The sequence below is a fragment of the Oscarella lobularis genome, chromosome 17 (genome assembly GCF_947507565.1).
Source record: "Oscarella lobularis chromosome 17, ooOscLobu1.1, whole genome shotgun sequence".
NCBI lineage: Eukaryota > Metazoa > Porifera > Homoscleromorpha > Homosclerophorida > Oscarellidae > Oscarella > Oscarella lobularis.
This window is the reverse complement of record NC_089191.1, coordinates 908,784-923,951: the sequence shown is the minus strand read 5'-3', so window position 1 is coordinate 923,951 and position 15,168 is coordinate 908,784. Positions and strand designations below refer to the sequence as shown.

At 50.3% G+C, this 15,168-nt stretch overlaps 2 protein-coding genes and 1 long non-coding RNA gene across 3 annotated transcripts; all 3 read right to left on the bottom strand.

Annotated features, from left to right (window-relative positions):
* Positions 1-74: 74 nt before the first annotated feature.
* LOC136197495 (uncharacterized) lies at positions 75-1,112 on the bottom strand. Its single transcript, XR_010672526.1, has 3 exons — positions 1,030-1,112; positions 876-970; positions 75-312 (listed from the first exon to the last, which is right to left on the bottom strand). It is a non-coding gene; the product is annotated as an uncharacterized lncRNA (long non-coding RNA).
* Positions 1,113-1,139: 27 nt separating this feature from the next.
* LOC136197492 (myotubularin-related protein 6-like) lies at positions 1,140-3,741 on the bottom strand. The gene is made up of 14 exons (XM_065987271.1): positions 3,667-3,741; positions 3,500-3,616; positions 3,262-3,424; positions 3,033-3,190; positions 2,839-2,967; positions 2,636-2,776; positions 2,442-2,574; positions 2,271-2,380; positions 2,091-2,216; positions 1,987-2,036; positions 1,732-1,932; positions 1,535-1,669; positions 1,350-1,476; positions 1,140-1,297 (listed from the first exon to the last, which is right to left on the bottom strand). Exons 1-14 carry the CDS (start codon positions 3,688-3,690, stop codon positions 1,187-1,189), a joined length of 1,725 nt encoding a protein of 574 aa, XP_065843343.1. The 5' UTR covers positions 3,691-3,741; the 3' UTR covers positions 1,140-1,186.
* A 304-nt stretch (positions 3,742-4,045) lies between these two features.
* LOC136197491 (laminin subunit alpha-3-like) lies at positions 4,046-15,098 on the bottom strand. The gene is made up of 29 exons (XM_065987270.1): positions 14,685-15,098; positions 14,381-14,611; positions 14,154-14,327; positions 13,889-14,096; positions 12,896-13,662; positions 12,687-12,849; positions 12,317-12,633; positions 11,979-12,266; positions 11,850-11,932; positions 11,617-11,800; positions 9,672-11,562; positions 9,266-9,624; positions 8,700-9,213; positions 8,353-8,649; positions 8,132-8,286; positions 7,896-8,060; positions 7,789-7,833; positions 7,601-7,734; positions 7,378-7,543; positions 7,173-7,324; positions 6,194-7,114; positions 5,933-6,136; positions 5,612-5,869; positions 5,341-5,554; positions 5,127-5,282; positions 4,984-5,063; positions 4,815-4,921; positions 4,398-4,766; positions 4,046-4,343 (listed from the first exon to the last, which is right to left on the bottom strand). The coding sequence occupies exons 1-29, from the start codon at positions 15,060-15,062 to the stop codon at positions 4,198-4,200; spliced, it is 9,126 nt and encodes a 3,041-aa protein (XP_065843342.1). The 5' UTR covers positions 15,063-15,098; the 3' UTR covers positions 4,046-4,197.
* Positions 15,099-15,168: the final 70 nt, after the last annotated feature.

The following is a 15,168-nucleotide window of genomic DNA, read 5'->3' as shown; positions in this document are numbered from 1 at the left end:
GGCGGGTAAATCAGTGACGCCCCTTGGAATTGCACCTGCGAGTGGCAGCTGGGATGTCAGTCCACTCACAGGTGCAATTCCAAGGGGCGTCACTGATTTGCCCGCCAGTGCTCTGCCTTACGCGGGGAGGCAACTCTAGAGCCTCTGCAGAGGTGACGCCTATTTAACCTCTTGGCGACCGAGGGATGACTGCGTCTGCCTCGTCGGATCATGGATGAACATCTACACGGCAAAAGAATTGACAAACGGGGAAGCATGAATGAAGTACCTTGAGAAATGATGGCATCCCAAAGCAAGTGGTTGAGACAACACCTAGTCCAAAGTCACGTCAGTTAATTAAGAGAAGAAAAGGACGTAGACGTGTGCATGTATGAATGCATGTGATAGGAATACTACTAAGTTCAATTTTAGAAATAAAATATAATAACTAGTGCTTTGCCCAGAATTTTTTGCGTGGCGGTTAGAGATTCTTTGGCGCTCAATGCAAAGAACTTCCTGCGCCAAAATTTGCTTAGGAAGCGTCTTGATGAAGTATCTCGTTCTGAACGAGACACTTCTTTACACAGTACGTACAGTAAGAGCAAAGGGGACAGAGAGAAAAAGCTTGGTCAATAGCTAAGGATAAATAACTCACGCGCTCGGCGGCCGTCAGGGCATGACAACTTTATGACGTCATACGTCATGAGTCCGACTCATGACGACGTTTGGATTCGCGAAAAAGGCCCCCTTTTTCGTACAACAAACCGATTGAGGCAAGGCAATAAAGGAACTCCAATAATGGCCTCTACTTCGCATAACAGCCCCGCACGCTCGTCGTAGAGCGAACGTGCCGTCGAAAGGGGGCCCTCCCACTTACGCAAAACCCGATTCCTTGCCTTTCTCTCAGAAAACTTGCGATTCATTTCGTCGGATCGCCGTTGAAAGCGAAAAAGACGCGGAGAAATACGCGAAAAGCCGTTCCTTCAGTCATCTGAACCAACGAAGCGGAATCGAAGCGAATTTCAACTTCAAAACGATAGAAAATCGTACCTGAATTGCGCCAACGACGTCGCGGTCGAATAAAACAGGAGAGAAGAGCGAGAAAACGGCGAGAAAACGGCGAATCGGCGATCGACGCGTGGTCCACTAGAAATCCCGTATGAATCAGAACCGTTTTTTTAAATTACAAAATACCCGTACGTACTTCTCAAGAGTCCTCAGTAGGAGATACGTCACTACGTTCTTCTTCTTTCTCCGTAGTAGCGGTAATGCCAGCATTTGCTACGTCATGGGCCTTTCCTTTCAACGACCTAATTTCCTACACACAAACAATATATTTAAAAATTTATAAAGAAAACTTAATTACCCACCTGCTCAAGAAGACTTTTCTCTTTCCTCTTGCTCTCATTCTCGCTCACAATTTCGGCGACTCGATCCAGCCACGATTCCCTTGGCAACAAGAGGCTATCGTGTTGATTATACATCCCTCTCCAATACCTAAAACAAAAGATCAATAGATATATAATATGAAATATCAGGCTTCAGTTTCTGTTACTGTATATTGTGCGGATGCAAATCGGGTGTGAGCATTCCTTCAGTGAAATCACTCATCGGCTTATAAAGTGGATTCAAAAAATCGTTGATATGCTCCCACACATAGCCCCAGAACGAATACGTTCTCTCACTTAATCTGAGTCAAACAAAAAAAACATATCTAATTATTAAATAGAAAATAAAATAAATTTTCCCTACTTGAGTTCTTTTCGCTGTCTTTCGTTGTTTCCGAGAAACGTCCCGTATTGGCAGGAGTGCACGTGCGAATGAAATTCCAAGAGGAATTTTTCGCTGAATTGAAACGAGCAGGGAAACTGCTGCTGAAGTTGCCAGACGGCGTCGAGAAATTGAAGAAAGACGGGCGAAACTTCGCGCGGTTCGTCGCCAAGGTGACCACACCTTAATCAAATAAATAAATAAATAAATATTATATATAAAGGTGTAGTATTTAACCTCTCGGAAAACTTGTGACCAAAGGCGAGCCACTCCTTGCATATAAGAACCTAAAGAAAATAATTCAATACCTAATCGCGATTTCAAAATAATAAATATCGCGCCTGAAATCCGTGCACAGTTCTGTAATAGGGATCCAACATGAGCGAGGCGAGCGAACACGTTTGAGCCGTACGATCCCACCCGTCGCTACAGTGAACCAAGACATTCCGACCTTCCTGGCCAAGAGCCTAGGAGACAAAGAAATAATAGAGACAGCGCTCGCGCGTAAGGTATGTATGTGCCTTGGCTATGAAGATTGACGTCTCCAAGATTCCTCGTATGTGTTTCAGCCATCCGCTGCCGGCCAATCCCGTTAGGAATTCGCTCATTGTTAGATTGGGATTCCGAGCCACTGTACAGTAGTACTCATATATACTTCTTAATTATTATTTTTTTTCTTCTTCTATTATTACCGTCCGTCAATTTTTGCAAACTGTCGCGCATCACGTGAATATTTTGAATGCCAATGAACTTCAAGTCCATTTTCTCGTACGATCCCTCGCTTTCGTATCCTTTCCCCGCCGCCTTATTCGCCATGGCATTGATCTGAAGGACAAACACACACACCCACGTGACCATGAATCATCCCTCTTCGCTCTAAACTCACCTTGGGTCTCGTATCGACGACGTACATATTCTGCTTCGACGGAGACGGACTCGCTTCGGCCATGAGAAGCAACATCTTCTCGTCGTCCGACGAACGTCGATTCATTCCCACTAGCGGCTGACTCGAACGGCACATAGCAGACTTTTTTCATTCAAAAGAAAATTATTTTAATTCGTCTATTATTTAATTATTTCTTTTCTTGCCTGCGTTTCCGCGTGGAAATAGGTGAGAACGGGAACGCGCGAACGACTTCGAAATTTGGCACTTCCTTGAATCAAATCGTCCGAAGCCGACGAAGGAACGTACGTCCAATTGGGATACGTGGAGCACAACTAGAAACGCCCCGTGACGTCAGAAAAATTAATTTTCCTTATTATATAATATATATATATATAACCTCGAAATTTTCGTTTGCCGACGAGTATCTCCAACATTCGTTTGGCACGCCCATTCTCATGAATTCGCGTGTGTGATCGAATATTTTCCATCCGTTCTCTTTCTCGAACTTCTTCGATTGGGGAACGTAACGAAATGCGTACAGATCGCCAAACGACTCTGTGCAAATAAATCAATAAATCAATAATAATTATATATGTCAATAAATCAATAGTTATATATATATATACCTGGTTTCGATAATTGAGAGAGGGTGTTATAAACGTCTTGACATTCGCGATCTTTCGGAATTATGAAGGTAAATGACTGGAATGTCTTATAGACGATTTTGAGTGGGGATCCTTTCGTGTTGATTGGAAGCGTATCCAACGATTGAATGTGAGTGTGAAGAAGCTTGAATATTAATTAATTAATTATTTATTACGTACGACGTTTCGCGTTTCTTTTCTTTTCTTTCTCGTTTCGTACCCACGTCTCTCTGGCGTGCGACGTGTCGTGAAAGATTAGATGAGTCGCCGTCATGTATAGGGTGCCTTTCGTCGATTTTTTCGGCGAGATTTTGCTTTGGAGATGAACGTCGTCCACCTGGCGTCGAGAAATCGCGTGTTTTACGTTGCATACTTCGTCTCTCAGACCTTGGGAGTCTTGATTAGGTCCATTACGGCGCGATTTCGACGGAAAAGGAGTAGATCTAGGTCGGTAGACGCCGAATTAGCGCGCGTGCTAACGGTACATAAACTACAACCAGGGACTACAACCAGAGATGCTACAACTCATAAACTATTGGGGCATCAAATTGTATAGGGAGACGCGAGAAATTTTCCAACGGCAGATAGAGGCCTATTTTTCAAGCAAGCCAACGTGAAAGAAGACTACTGGTAACAGGAAGCCCCGACTACATAAACTCAGTACCCATTGGGAAATTAATTAATTAATTAATAAAATAATTAATTAATACTGATACTTACTTTGGCTTTAACGATCTTTTTATGCCAGCTGCCTGCGTGCAGGGAATTATTAAGATCCTCGGCGCTTTCGTTTGCAGACGGATGCACACAGAAAAAAAGCCACAAGTCTCGAACTACAAAAACAAAGAGCAACACAGAAAAAAAAAGCAGCGCGCAGACGACGACGAAAAAAGAAGAAACGTCTTCACTATGTCTTTCTCAAGGCTCGCTGAGAACGCAGTAATTCAGTTGAGCGCCCCCATCGAGACCCAGGGATTCAAACGATCTTTTGCGATCAATGAATAATTCCTTGACGCAGCCGAACAGATTGGGAACGCTGACGTGACGCACATCGCGATTAGCATCTAAATAAATAAAAATAATAACGATTATTGCGCTTTGGACTTTTGAGAACTAACCGGACGGCAGACCACCGATATACAAAGGACCCGACGAATCGTTCGTTCCGTCCGTTCCCGACGACGTGGCGCTCGATTTTTCCCCGCCGTCGACGGTCACTTCAATGCTCGTCGTCATCAATTTCGCCTCGATGTCGTGCCACTTGCCGTCGCACAGGCTCGTCGCGCTCGCGTCGGTGACGGAAAATTCGCCGTCGCCGTTATTGACGACGAACGCGAGCACGCCGTCGCGTATCTCCAGGACGACGTACGACGATTGAGCGGCGGCGGATTTCGTATCGGCGCCCACGGAAAGAAGAAGACCGGAGTGGTTATTCGACCGGACCGTCATTTTGATGTCGATTCCCGTATTGACATTCCAATTTGAAGCTAAAAAATAATAAATAATGATACGATTATTATTATTATTATGCGTACCTATGACGACGTGGCTCTTTCCGTCGAATCCAGCGTTATCCGAAGCGGTGTCGATGGCCTTGTAGCAAGAACGGCTAACGTCGCCTTCCGCAACAACATCGTCAAATCTGCGTCGAAAAAACGAAACTTTAGTCATTCTCTCGGAGAAATTACATTGAAATTAACGTACACAACAGGCGTCGCAGTTCCGCCGATCACACTCGTTATTGCCACGTCTTTGATACACCCCTCAAAATCCGGTAAGTTCCTCTGAGAAAAAAAAAAGAAGAGCAACGCTTAGACGCCGCCACGCCTTCTTTCCCCGCCCCTTACAAAATCTTTGTGCTTCTTCTTCAAGTCGCCATTGTCTCCGAAGACGAAGGCATCGTTCAATCTCAAAAATTTCTCAGCTCCACTGAATTTCTGGCCTTCATTCATATTCCCGTCAATCGCTAATAAGCCCCCTTTCAAAGTCCTGGACAGCGTCACCTATTAAATAATTCAATAAGACGAAATGTATACACTCATTGGCTTTCTGTCTCCTCACGTTGTGCCACTGCCCGTCGTAAATGCCACTCGCGTCCAATTCGGCCTTGTATGCGTGCTCCGGCCGGTCGTCGGCGCCGGACGACATGAAGAAGGTGTAGATGAACTTTTTCTCTTGAAGACTCAAAAAGATGTAGTTCGACTGATCCTTGTTCACCGCCGAAAGAATCGTCGCCGACACCACCTCGGTGCGAATAGCGAACTTGATCTCAAACCTAAAAAAAACATGTGAGATTATATTAATTAATAACGATTAACGAACGGACGCGTACCCTCTTTGCACCACTTTAACGTTGGAGAACTGGAACGAGACTCGGCTGCCGGGATTCGGTGCGAACGAGTATCCGTTCGCCTCGACTTGCGGCGCGCCCACGCAGGAAACCTTGACTGGCGTCGGAGTCGGAGTCAGCGTCGGCATTGACGGAGTCGGAGTCCAATACGGCGTCGGCGTCCGAATTTCTCTCGCCTCGCACGGAGTAATCATGCCGGAAGTGGTCGCCTCCTGAGCGACACCGCCAAAATTGAGCAACCTTAGGAACAAGCACGTGACATTTTCCCCTAAAAATATACACAAGACGCTTATTCCTCCTTACCCCACGGCGAACGTGACGTCGCCCAAGCATCCTTCATAGGCTTTGAAATAGGCGTTGTTTTCTCTCAGCCGTTGAACGACGTCGTTGTGGGGATGACCTATCATCGTATTGGCCGTCGAATCTCTTATACTTTGCCCACCGGGTATGATCTCTTGGCGAAATCCCGATTTCGTCGTCGTCACGTCATTCAAAGTTATAGAAACCCTTGATTAATAATTACAATTAGAAATCAATTATTTTCTTATTTGATGGATGTATTACTGATCTCCGCTTCTCGTGATGACGACGTAGTTTTTCTCCATCAAATTAACTTCGTTCGTCGTCAGCATAACCGTTTGCGTGGGAGCGGGAGTACTGGCGACGCTGCCATCCAAATAGAACCTCACCTTCTTCTCGACAATCGACACGCTATAGAAAATCGTCTCCTCCTTATTGCTCTGATAGAACAAGAATCCCGTCTCGTTCTCCGGCTTCAGCCAAAAGACGAGCAACGAATCGAAGCCCATCGGCGAATAGATCACCCCGCCGGTCCCGTCGAAATACGCCGACCGTTTCTCGACTTCCAAGCACTTCTCGCCGAAGCCGTTGCTCCCGTCGACGATCGCTACCCCTTTGCCGGCCGCTACCCCTTTGCTGATCAACTTCAACTCGTGCGCGCGCGTTCCGCCGCTCACGCGAACGTTGAACGACTCCAAACAGGCGGCCAACGACGCGCGCGAGAGCACGCCTTTGTCGACGACGAAATCGCGCGGAACGCCGCCGAGGTAGAGCAGACTCGTTATCGCGACGCCTTTCGTCGTTTGAATCGTTTTACTTTGTTCGCCGGCATCGAGTCGAAATTGCCTCGCGTCCACCGTCACTATGATCGCCGTCGGCGTCGATTGGACGAGACCGACGACGTTGGCGAGAAGGATTTCGTACGTTTCGGCGTCGCCCGTGTTCAGGAGAGCGCGCAAGCCTTGATTGTAGATTTCGAGCGAGAGAAAGACGTCGCCGTCGCCTTTGGCGTAGAAGAGAAGGCCGTCGAGTTGGGTCGTCACGAGACGACTGAACGTGAGTCGAAGCAATTGCGTGTGCGACGCCCACTGGAGGTTGTCGACTAAGTTCGGATCGAAGGCGACGTAGCCTAATCCGTAGAGACCTTTCAGCGTCCCGTCGGACACAACGCGATTCTTGAGAAGACTAAGAGGGACGAATTATATTTAATATGCGTATTTATATTTATAATTTTATTTATTACATCGCGCCTTTTCCGCATACTGGCGGTATGAGAACGGACGCGTTGTCGAAATTCGCCATCGAAACGAAATCCTTGTTAACGGATAGCGAAGCGACGCAACCGCTAAACGCCGCCGTCGTCGACGACACGTAAGGCCTAATCGAATTGGGAATCTAAAATTTAAAAAATTAAAATTAAATTAAATTAAAAGAATTAATTTTATTGCCTCGTAATCGCTGGGTATTCCTCCGACGAACGTTCTCGAGTCCTCTTCGAATGCAAGCCAAGACAATCCCTCCGACGTCTGAGCCTCGACCATCTCCTCGTACGGTACGAACGACTGAGACCCGCCTGACGTTTTCTGAACCTTGAGCTCAGCTTTGAGACCGAGCCTGAGAGGAGAGAACGAATAAAATAATTAATTATAGATGCGTTCAGAACGTCGTCACCGTCTCGCTGTGATCTCGAACGTTTCCGCGGTGTTTAGGCCCGGTTGCGTTGTCCTTGCAACGGCCGGCACGCCGCCAGCGCTGTAGGAAAACTTGACCAACCCGTTATCTAACTCAATAGCAATAAACGGATCCTTTGCGCAAGAAAATTAGATAGGCATTGGAGTGGAGCGGGCGCGCGTACGTACCACGAGTGACACCCCTCCTCTTCGACGTCTCGTTGTAGCGGATTTCTTCAGATAAATAAGCAGAACATAGCGACATAAACGGACCCAAATTCTCAATCGATCTTTACCTTGTCATCTGGACCGACGAAGAAGAGAAGTCCCGACGACAACGACGCCGGTCTGACGTTGACGATAACGGACGTTTCGAACGCCGTCTCCTCGAGCGACGGCGGCGTTTTGAGCGTGATCGTCTCGTCGTTGGCTCCCTGCTCGGCGCTGAGAGGAACATCGATCTAGAAAATAAATAGAAAAAAAAAAGAAATTAATCGACGGATGAATGGAAATCGTTTATATGTAGACGTGCCGTCGCCGCGTGCTTTCGAAAGCGATCGATTTTCTCTTGAATGTCGATCAGGCGCACGTCGAGAGCGTTGAGACGATCGGTCAGATCGGAGAACTGATTTCGAATCGCTTGGGAATCGTTGGGAATTTCCTGAGCCCTTCCACTGGCTATAGTAGCTATGAAAAAAAAACAAAAAAAAAATAAGTCGAAGTGATGGCTGACGTCGTCGATCGCCCCCCCACCGTTTTCCTCCGCTTGAAAAAGCAAATTTAGAACCGGTTTCGTATTCGTCAAATACTCCTTCAATCGACTTCGAAGATCGTCCGCTCTCTTCGCCAACGCCGTGTAATTGCCCGCCTGCGCGGCAGCGCTTCGCGCCGACGCGTTCGCATCCGTCTCGACGACGGTCGGATCGTAGCTTCGCTCCACCAACGTCGTCGCGCTATCGTTCGTCGAATTCGCCTTCGTCTCGACGACGACAAATAGTTTGATCGCCGATTCGAGATCGGCGGCAATTCGAGCGAGACTCGAATTCATATCTAGGATAGATTATAAGAGAGAAGGTGTTTTCTCTCTTAGCGTTTTATACCTTGGAGTTTCGTATTGCAGTCGGCGACTTCTTGCTGGAGCGCTTGACTAGCGAGAAGACTTCGCCTCGCTCTATCTCTTATATCCGTCACGTTGAGTCGTCCCGCTTGGAGCGTCGCGTTCGACGTCACGTTGACGCCGAGCGTCAAATTGAGAAGAAATTCGGTTACGTTCAATAGATTATAGTTTCGTATGTAGGTGATCGAAGCGTTGAAGTTCTTTTGAGCGTCGTTCCACGTCGAGCCAATGGCGTCGATGACGCCGATCAACAGCGAGACGTTTCGCTCCGCTTTTAGCGCTTCGACTTCGAGCGCCGCCAGTTCGGTCATGAAGTCGAAAATGCGCTGGCGTAAGTTTTGCAATTCCGTCGACATCCGATTCGTGTCGTCTCGCGCGCCGCCGTTCGTGTTTCGAGCGTCTTCGAGTTGAGAGGTAGCGATTTCGACGCGAGTTTTCGCGCTCGTCGCGTTTCCTCTCAAGTCCGCAATCATTTGTCTCAAATTCGCTATCTTATCCTACGAAAGGGATTAATTAAAATACTAGTATAATATTATCGTTGGTATATACCTCGATTTGACTTAGGACGTCTTCCGCCTCCGCCGTCGACGCGGCGGCCGCGTTCACGTTCGCGCTCACGTTTGCGACCATTTTTCGCGCTTCGGTCAACACGGCGATCCAATCCTTGACGCTCTGTTCCATCTGCGTGGCGTTATCCAAGAACGCTTGCGCTGACAGGAGAGCATCTTCCGCGATGCCCAGAGCCTTCTCCGCCTCCCCGCGCAACGCCGTCACGTCATTCCACGGCGTATCAAAGTCTCGCTGACGCATCCTATTGACAGCGTCTCGACCTTCGGCAAGAGTCTCGTTCCTGACTGCGACATCGCTGGACAATTTGTTCACCAAATTGCGCAAGTCATTCACGAGACCTACGAAACTATATAACAAACAAATAGAGATTATTTTAATCACTTGCCTGCGAGTCCTTGATCTTCCATCTGCGTCCGATCGAGCAACGCGTCGGCTCTCGCGTTCACGCGCGTCGCGTCGTTTCGACCCTCGATAGCATCGTCCAGGGACGCGTTCACTCTCAACTCCAACCGATCGACGAGGACTTTGAGCTCCGCCAAGCGAAAGATGAGCCCTGTATTCGGTTCCATGCGTCCAATCAAAATCTCGAGTCGTGCGAGAACGTCGCCGAGCGGCGAGGCGCTTCCCCCCGTCGGCGGCGGCGCGACCAGCGGCGGCGGCGGCGGAATCGCGTCGAAATCCCCGCACCAATCCAAGCCGCAAAGAATCCGTCTCGACTCGTTAAACGCCCGTCGAATATTCTGCAGTCGTCGCCACGCGGCGACGAGAAACGAATAATCGGTGATATTGACGAGCGTTCCGTTCACGACGACCATCAGCTTCTCCATTTCGTCCATTATCGAATCGGTGCAATAGCCGCACGGGCGACAGCCTTCGTCGGCGACGACGTGACGCGCTTGACATTGATCGCATCGATCGCCGAACGCGCCCGGTTTGCACGCGCACTTTCCCGTCGCGACGTCGCAATCGCCCGTCGATCCGAGCGCGTCGCACGCGCACGACGTGCAGCCGTCGGCGCCGACGCCGAACGCGTACGAACCGCGCGCGCATCGGTCGCAGCGAAGTCCGCGTACGAATTTCTTGCATCGGCACTTGCCCGAGTCGACGTCGCACGTCGACGAGCGAGAGCCGGCTGGATTGCACGCGCAGGGCGCGCACGATCCGTTCGAGGTGCGATAGTGATCCGCTTCGCAGCGATCGCACGCGCGCCCGACAACGCCACTCTTGCACGTGCATTCGCCTGTAGTGGGGTGGCAGTCGCGCGAGGCGCTTCCCTGGACGTCGCATCCGCACGTCTGGCAACCCGCCTGAGTCAAGTTAAACGTGCCCGACGCGCATTCCGTGCACTTGTCGCCGCGTACGTTCGTCTTGCATCGACACGCGCCCGTCGCCTGATTGCATCCGATTCCGACGCTGCCCGTCGAATCGCAGGCGCACTTTCGACACGTCGGCGGATCGTATCGTCCCTCGGCGCACTCGTTGCACTTGAGCCCCGCGTAGCGAGGCCGACACGCGCACTGGCCCGTCGTCACGTTGCAGTCGGCGACGCTCGATCCGACGCCGTCGCAGGCGCAGGCGACGCAGCCGCGCGTCGCATCGAAACGCCAGAAATTCGTCTCGCATTGATCGCAGGCGCGACCGCGTACGTTCGGCGGACAGACACACGCGCCGGTGACTTCGTTGCAGACGCTGCCGCTGGTGCACTCGCACGGAAGACAGTTGGGAAAACCGTAGTAGCCGACTTTGCAACGAGTACACGTGAGCCCGACGACGTCCGGCTTGCAGGTGCACTCGCCGGAGAGTTGATTGCACTCGACGGACGTCGATCCTTGGAGATCGCATTCGCACGCGACGGCGCCGTCGTTGTAGATCGCCGATAGGGACGCGACGCTTCGCGTGCAGAAGGCGTTGTCCGTCGGCGCGAACGCGTTCGCGCTGCATTCGGCGAGAAAACGATTCTTGACGTCGAGCGGTTGCGGCGATACGTAGTCGCCAGCGTCGAACGAGCCAGATTGAATAAAGGATGCCGAATCGATGTAGATCGTTTTCGTCGGCGAAGTGATAGTTAGAGTAAAGGACGTCGATTCGCTATTGATTTCCAAGGGATAGGCGACTCGACATCCCGACTCGTCCGGACAAAAGGGAAGCGTGACGTTGAACGAGACGTCGTCGAAGGATAGAGTCACGGTAACCGATTCGGCGTCGGGATTATAGTAGTGAAGAAGGACGTTGTAGCTGCCTGACGAAGGCAACTCGACGTCAATATCAGCCGATTTCTAAGAGATAAAAAAAACATTTATTTATTTATAAACTAAAGATATATTCTTTACCTGTGATTGCCCAAGTACTGCTACACCTCTAGTTGATTGAGAACGGGAATTGACAATGGGATTCGATGATACGTCAATGCTTTGCTTCTCTCCTTCCGCGTCGAAGTAGTAGCCGTCGTCCGACACGTAATAGTTCACCATTTCTGCTGAATTTTTTAACGGTTCAAACGGAGTTGCGGAGCAGCTAATAATTAAAACGCTACTAAGGGAACAACTCCAAAAATTCAACAAACCTCGAATTCAAAAAATAGCACTTGAACGCTGGCGTCACCATGGCAGCGGTGAACTCGACAGAGGGAATCAAATACACGGCAACCTAAAAGAAAATCAATAACAGATTAATTTATTAATTGAAGTCATACAATGTCGGCCGATTGAGAATTATCGGCTCTCTGCGCGAGCGTCAAAATGACGGTGACCGCCGACGAAACCGATTCCGGCACGTCGTAGGCGAGCACTTCGCCGCGATCCATGGCAACGTGACGGCACCCAAAGGCAAAGGAGCACGGATAAACGGCAACCTGTCCGGTCGTCTCGACGCCGGACACCTCGACGCCAATCGACTGCACGTCGGCGTGAGAACTGAAGTAGGAGACGACGACCGCGTAGGAGCCGGCGGGAACGTTAGAAAAAACGAAGCCAAGTCGACTCTAAGAAAAAAAACATTAAATTAAATATATATATATTGTGTTTTCTTTACGTTTTGAGTGGCGTCCATTCGCGCGACTAGTTGGCCGGCGAAGAGCGTCGGCGATCCGGCGGCGATCGTCGCTTCTTGATGCAAATACTTCGTTATGTCCGGATGGGCGTATCGACGGCACGCGCTCGGCGTTCGATCGGCGGCGGCGAGACACATGTCGGGAACGTTTGTGAGAAGGTTCGTCGGGTCGTAGAATTCTTCCGGAATGACGAGAACGCGATCGATGAGAAGACGCGAGGCGCCGTCGTATTCGACGACCAGCGACCAGTTGCCGGGAGTGAGGGAGAACTCGCCGGCGCCCAAATTAGAATAACGCGCTATTCGAGAGAACTAAGATATATTGGGTGGGGGGAAAACGTTGGGGACTTACGTTGACTGGATTGATCGAGAGAAATCGCCACGTTCTGTTCCTCGCCGTCGGGCGCGACGAAATAGGCTTGAATTCGACTCGACGTCGATCCCTCCAATACGTAATAGATGACCACTTGGTATTTCATTGCTTTCTTGATCAAAAAACTCAGCGATATCAACATCTAGGAATATATGTAATTCGATTATTTTGATCGCGAGTTCTCTCACCTGAGAATTATTTCTCAAAATGACGTAACCGAATCCAGAATAACCGGGAAAATCGACCTCGTCAAAACCGAACGGCGTCCGAAACGATATCCAGTCTCCGTCCTCGGCTTCGCCGAACAGATTCGTGTGCACCGACGGCAAATAGGAGCCCTGCGCCACGATATTGCACCTCTTCCCGCGCAAACCGTCGCGACATCCGCACTTCCCCCGATTCGCGTTGCATCGAAACGGCTCGACGGCGCCGCCGACGTCGCAACGGCACAACTCGCACCCGAACAACGTCTCGCCGGATAGCCCGTACGCGCCGTCGACGCAACGCTCGCACGTCGGCGAAGCGACGAGCGGCTTGCACGCGCACGCGCCGCACTCGCGCAGGCCGACGAGCGAGCCGTCGACGTCGCAACCGCACGGACGACAGCCGTCGCTATTGGAGTTCTCCAGCGCGAAGAAGCCCGGCTTGCAGCGATCGCAGCGCGCGCCTTCGACGTTTTTCTTGCACACGCAATCGCCCGTTGTTGGATCGCAGAGTCCGTCGAGCGAGCCTGGTCCCGCGCAGCGGCACGGCATGCACGGCGCCGCGCGCGAGCGCGCGAGCGGACGATAGTGGCGCGGCGCGCACTCGTGGCAGTTGTTTCCCGCCGTGTTGTCGCGACAGTTGCGACAGACGCCGCCGCCGCTGTAGCGACCTTCGAGATTGAGACTCTGCGAGCGGGCGTCGACGTCGGCGTCGTAGTCGCACGACTCCGAGTGCCCAAAACAATTGCAAGCTATTAGGAATATATGATTTCTATACGGATTACGTCTACGAGGACATATAGGTCTGAATATTCATAGTGACTTTATGTAGTGGATTTCTATATATACAGACGCGTCTATGAGGATACATAGGTCTAAAACGTTCATAGTGACTTTGTATGAGGGTACAGTATTCTTTAATAAAATAGTATCGGATTTCTATAAGGGATACGTCTATGAGGATAACTATTCTCTTACCTTCGCAGGTGAAGTTGTTCTTCTGCGTTCTCAGTTGCCATTTGTATTGATTGAAACCGGGGCAACATTGGGAGCAATCGGGTCCGCACGTGTTCTCCGTGCACGTGCACTCGAGCAGCTCCTCGTTGCCGCGGGAAACGCATTCGCTTGCAAAACCGTTGCACTTGCACAGGCCTCCCACTTGAATAGTCTTGATAGAGTAGAAGTACTAAAGAAAAAAAGATTATGTATACATACATATATAATCTACCGGTATGTTTCTCACTCTTCTACTTATTGTCGCGTCGGCGTAATCGGATGGAATGTCGAGTTCTCCGAGGAGAGTCGCAACACGTCGAAATCGAAATCGAATATAACGCGCACTGGTAAAATCTTGCAATTCCGCGCTATCGCTGAAACTCTCCTCGCTCGGTCGACGACTCAAAAGGCGAGCATAAATCTAAAATAAATAAATAAATATATAATCAATTAATTATTATTGATTATTTCAACCTCTCCGTTATTCAGCGGCGTTATGGCCGAATAGGTGTCCGTGCACGAGGGACTGGAGTCGGTCAACGGTTGATTTGGATCGATTCCGAAGATGCGATCGCAATCGCGATCGTTCAAGACGAAATATTGCCACGGCGTGTAGACGCGATTGTCGAGCGACTTTTCCAATATCCACTCACCCGGACGCGGCGCGCGATTCGCGTGAATGAACACGTAGGCGACGTGGAAGACCTTTAATTATTTATTTAATATTTACGTCACGTGATCGCGACCACCTCCCCCCCCCCCCGCGAGAACCGCTTACCTGGCCAAGATCGAGCGTTATGTTGACTTTGTGGTACTGATCGCCGCGCGACAACGGCGGCGAGATCCAATCCGCTTGCGATCCGTCCACCATTCGGCTAGCCGGATGCGCCAGGGGCCCGGATGCGCCTTGACAGGTCTCGCAAACGGTCGACGTCGACGACGATTGGGAGGTGAGCGTCAGAAGGCAGAATTCGTCTCGAACCGTGTTGCCCGCCGCGTCGACGCCGCACGTCGACGAGGCGACGATCGATTTGTTTTGCGCGACATTGAAAACGGGCGGCGCGCGCACTTGGGCGACGACGCGCGGAACGAGCGAGACGAAAAGGAGGAGCGGAACGACGAAGATGGAGCGCGAAGCCGACGCCGACTTCGCCATGGTCTTCTGTTCCGCTTGCGCGAGGGAGCTTTTGTTGATTCTACGTTCTTTGTCGGTTTCGGCCAATCAGAGTCGACGAACGGTCTACGAGGTAATAGGATTTGCT

Bases quoted from the DNA above. Each gene is read 5' to 3' on its own strand.
- LOC136197491 (XM_065987270.1), bottom strand. From the start codon at position 15,062: ATGGCGAAGTCGGCGTCGGCTTCGCGCTCCATCTTCGTCGTTCCGCTC. The intron at 8,650-8,699 runs GTATAAAACGCT...AATCTATCCTAG, and splicing joins CTGCAATACGAAACTCCAAG to ATATGAATTCGAGTCTCGCT. The intron at 4,767-4,814 runs GTACGCATAATA...ATTATTTTTTAG, and splicing joins AAAGAGCCACGTCGTCATAG to CTTCAAATTGGAATGTCAAT.
- LOC136197492 (XM_065987271.1), bottom strand. From the start codon at position 3,690: ATGGACCTAATCAAGACTCCCAAG. The intron at 2,575-2,635 runs GTGAGTTTAGAG...TTTGTCCTTCAG, and splicing joins TCGTCGATACGAGACCCAAG to ATCAATGCCATGGCGAATAA. The intron at 1,298-1,349 runs GTGGGTAATTAA...GTTTGTGTGTAG, and splicing joins AGAAAAGTCTTCTTGAGCAG to GAAATTAGGTCGTTGAAAGG.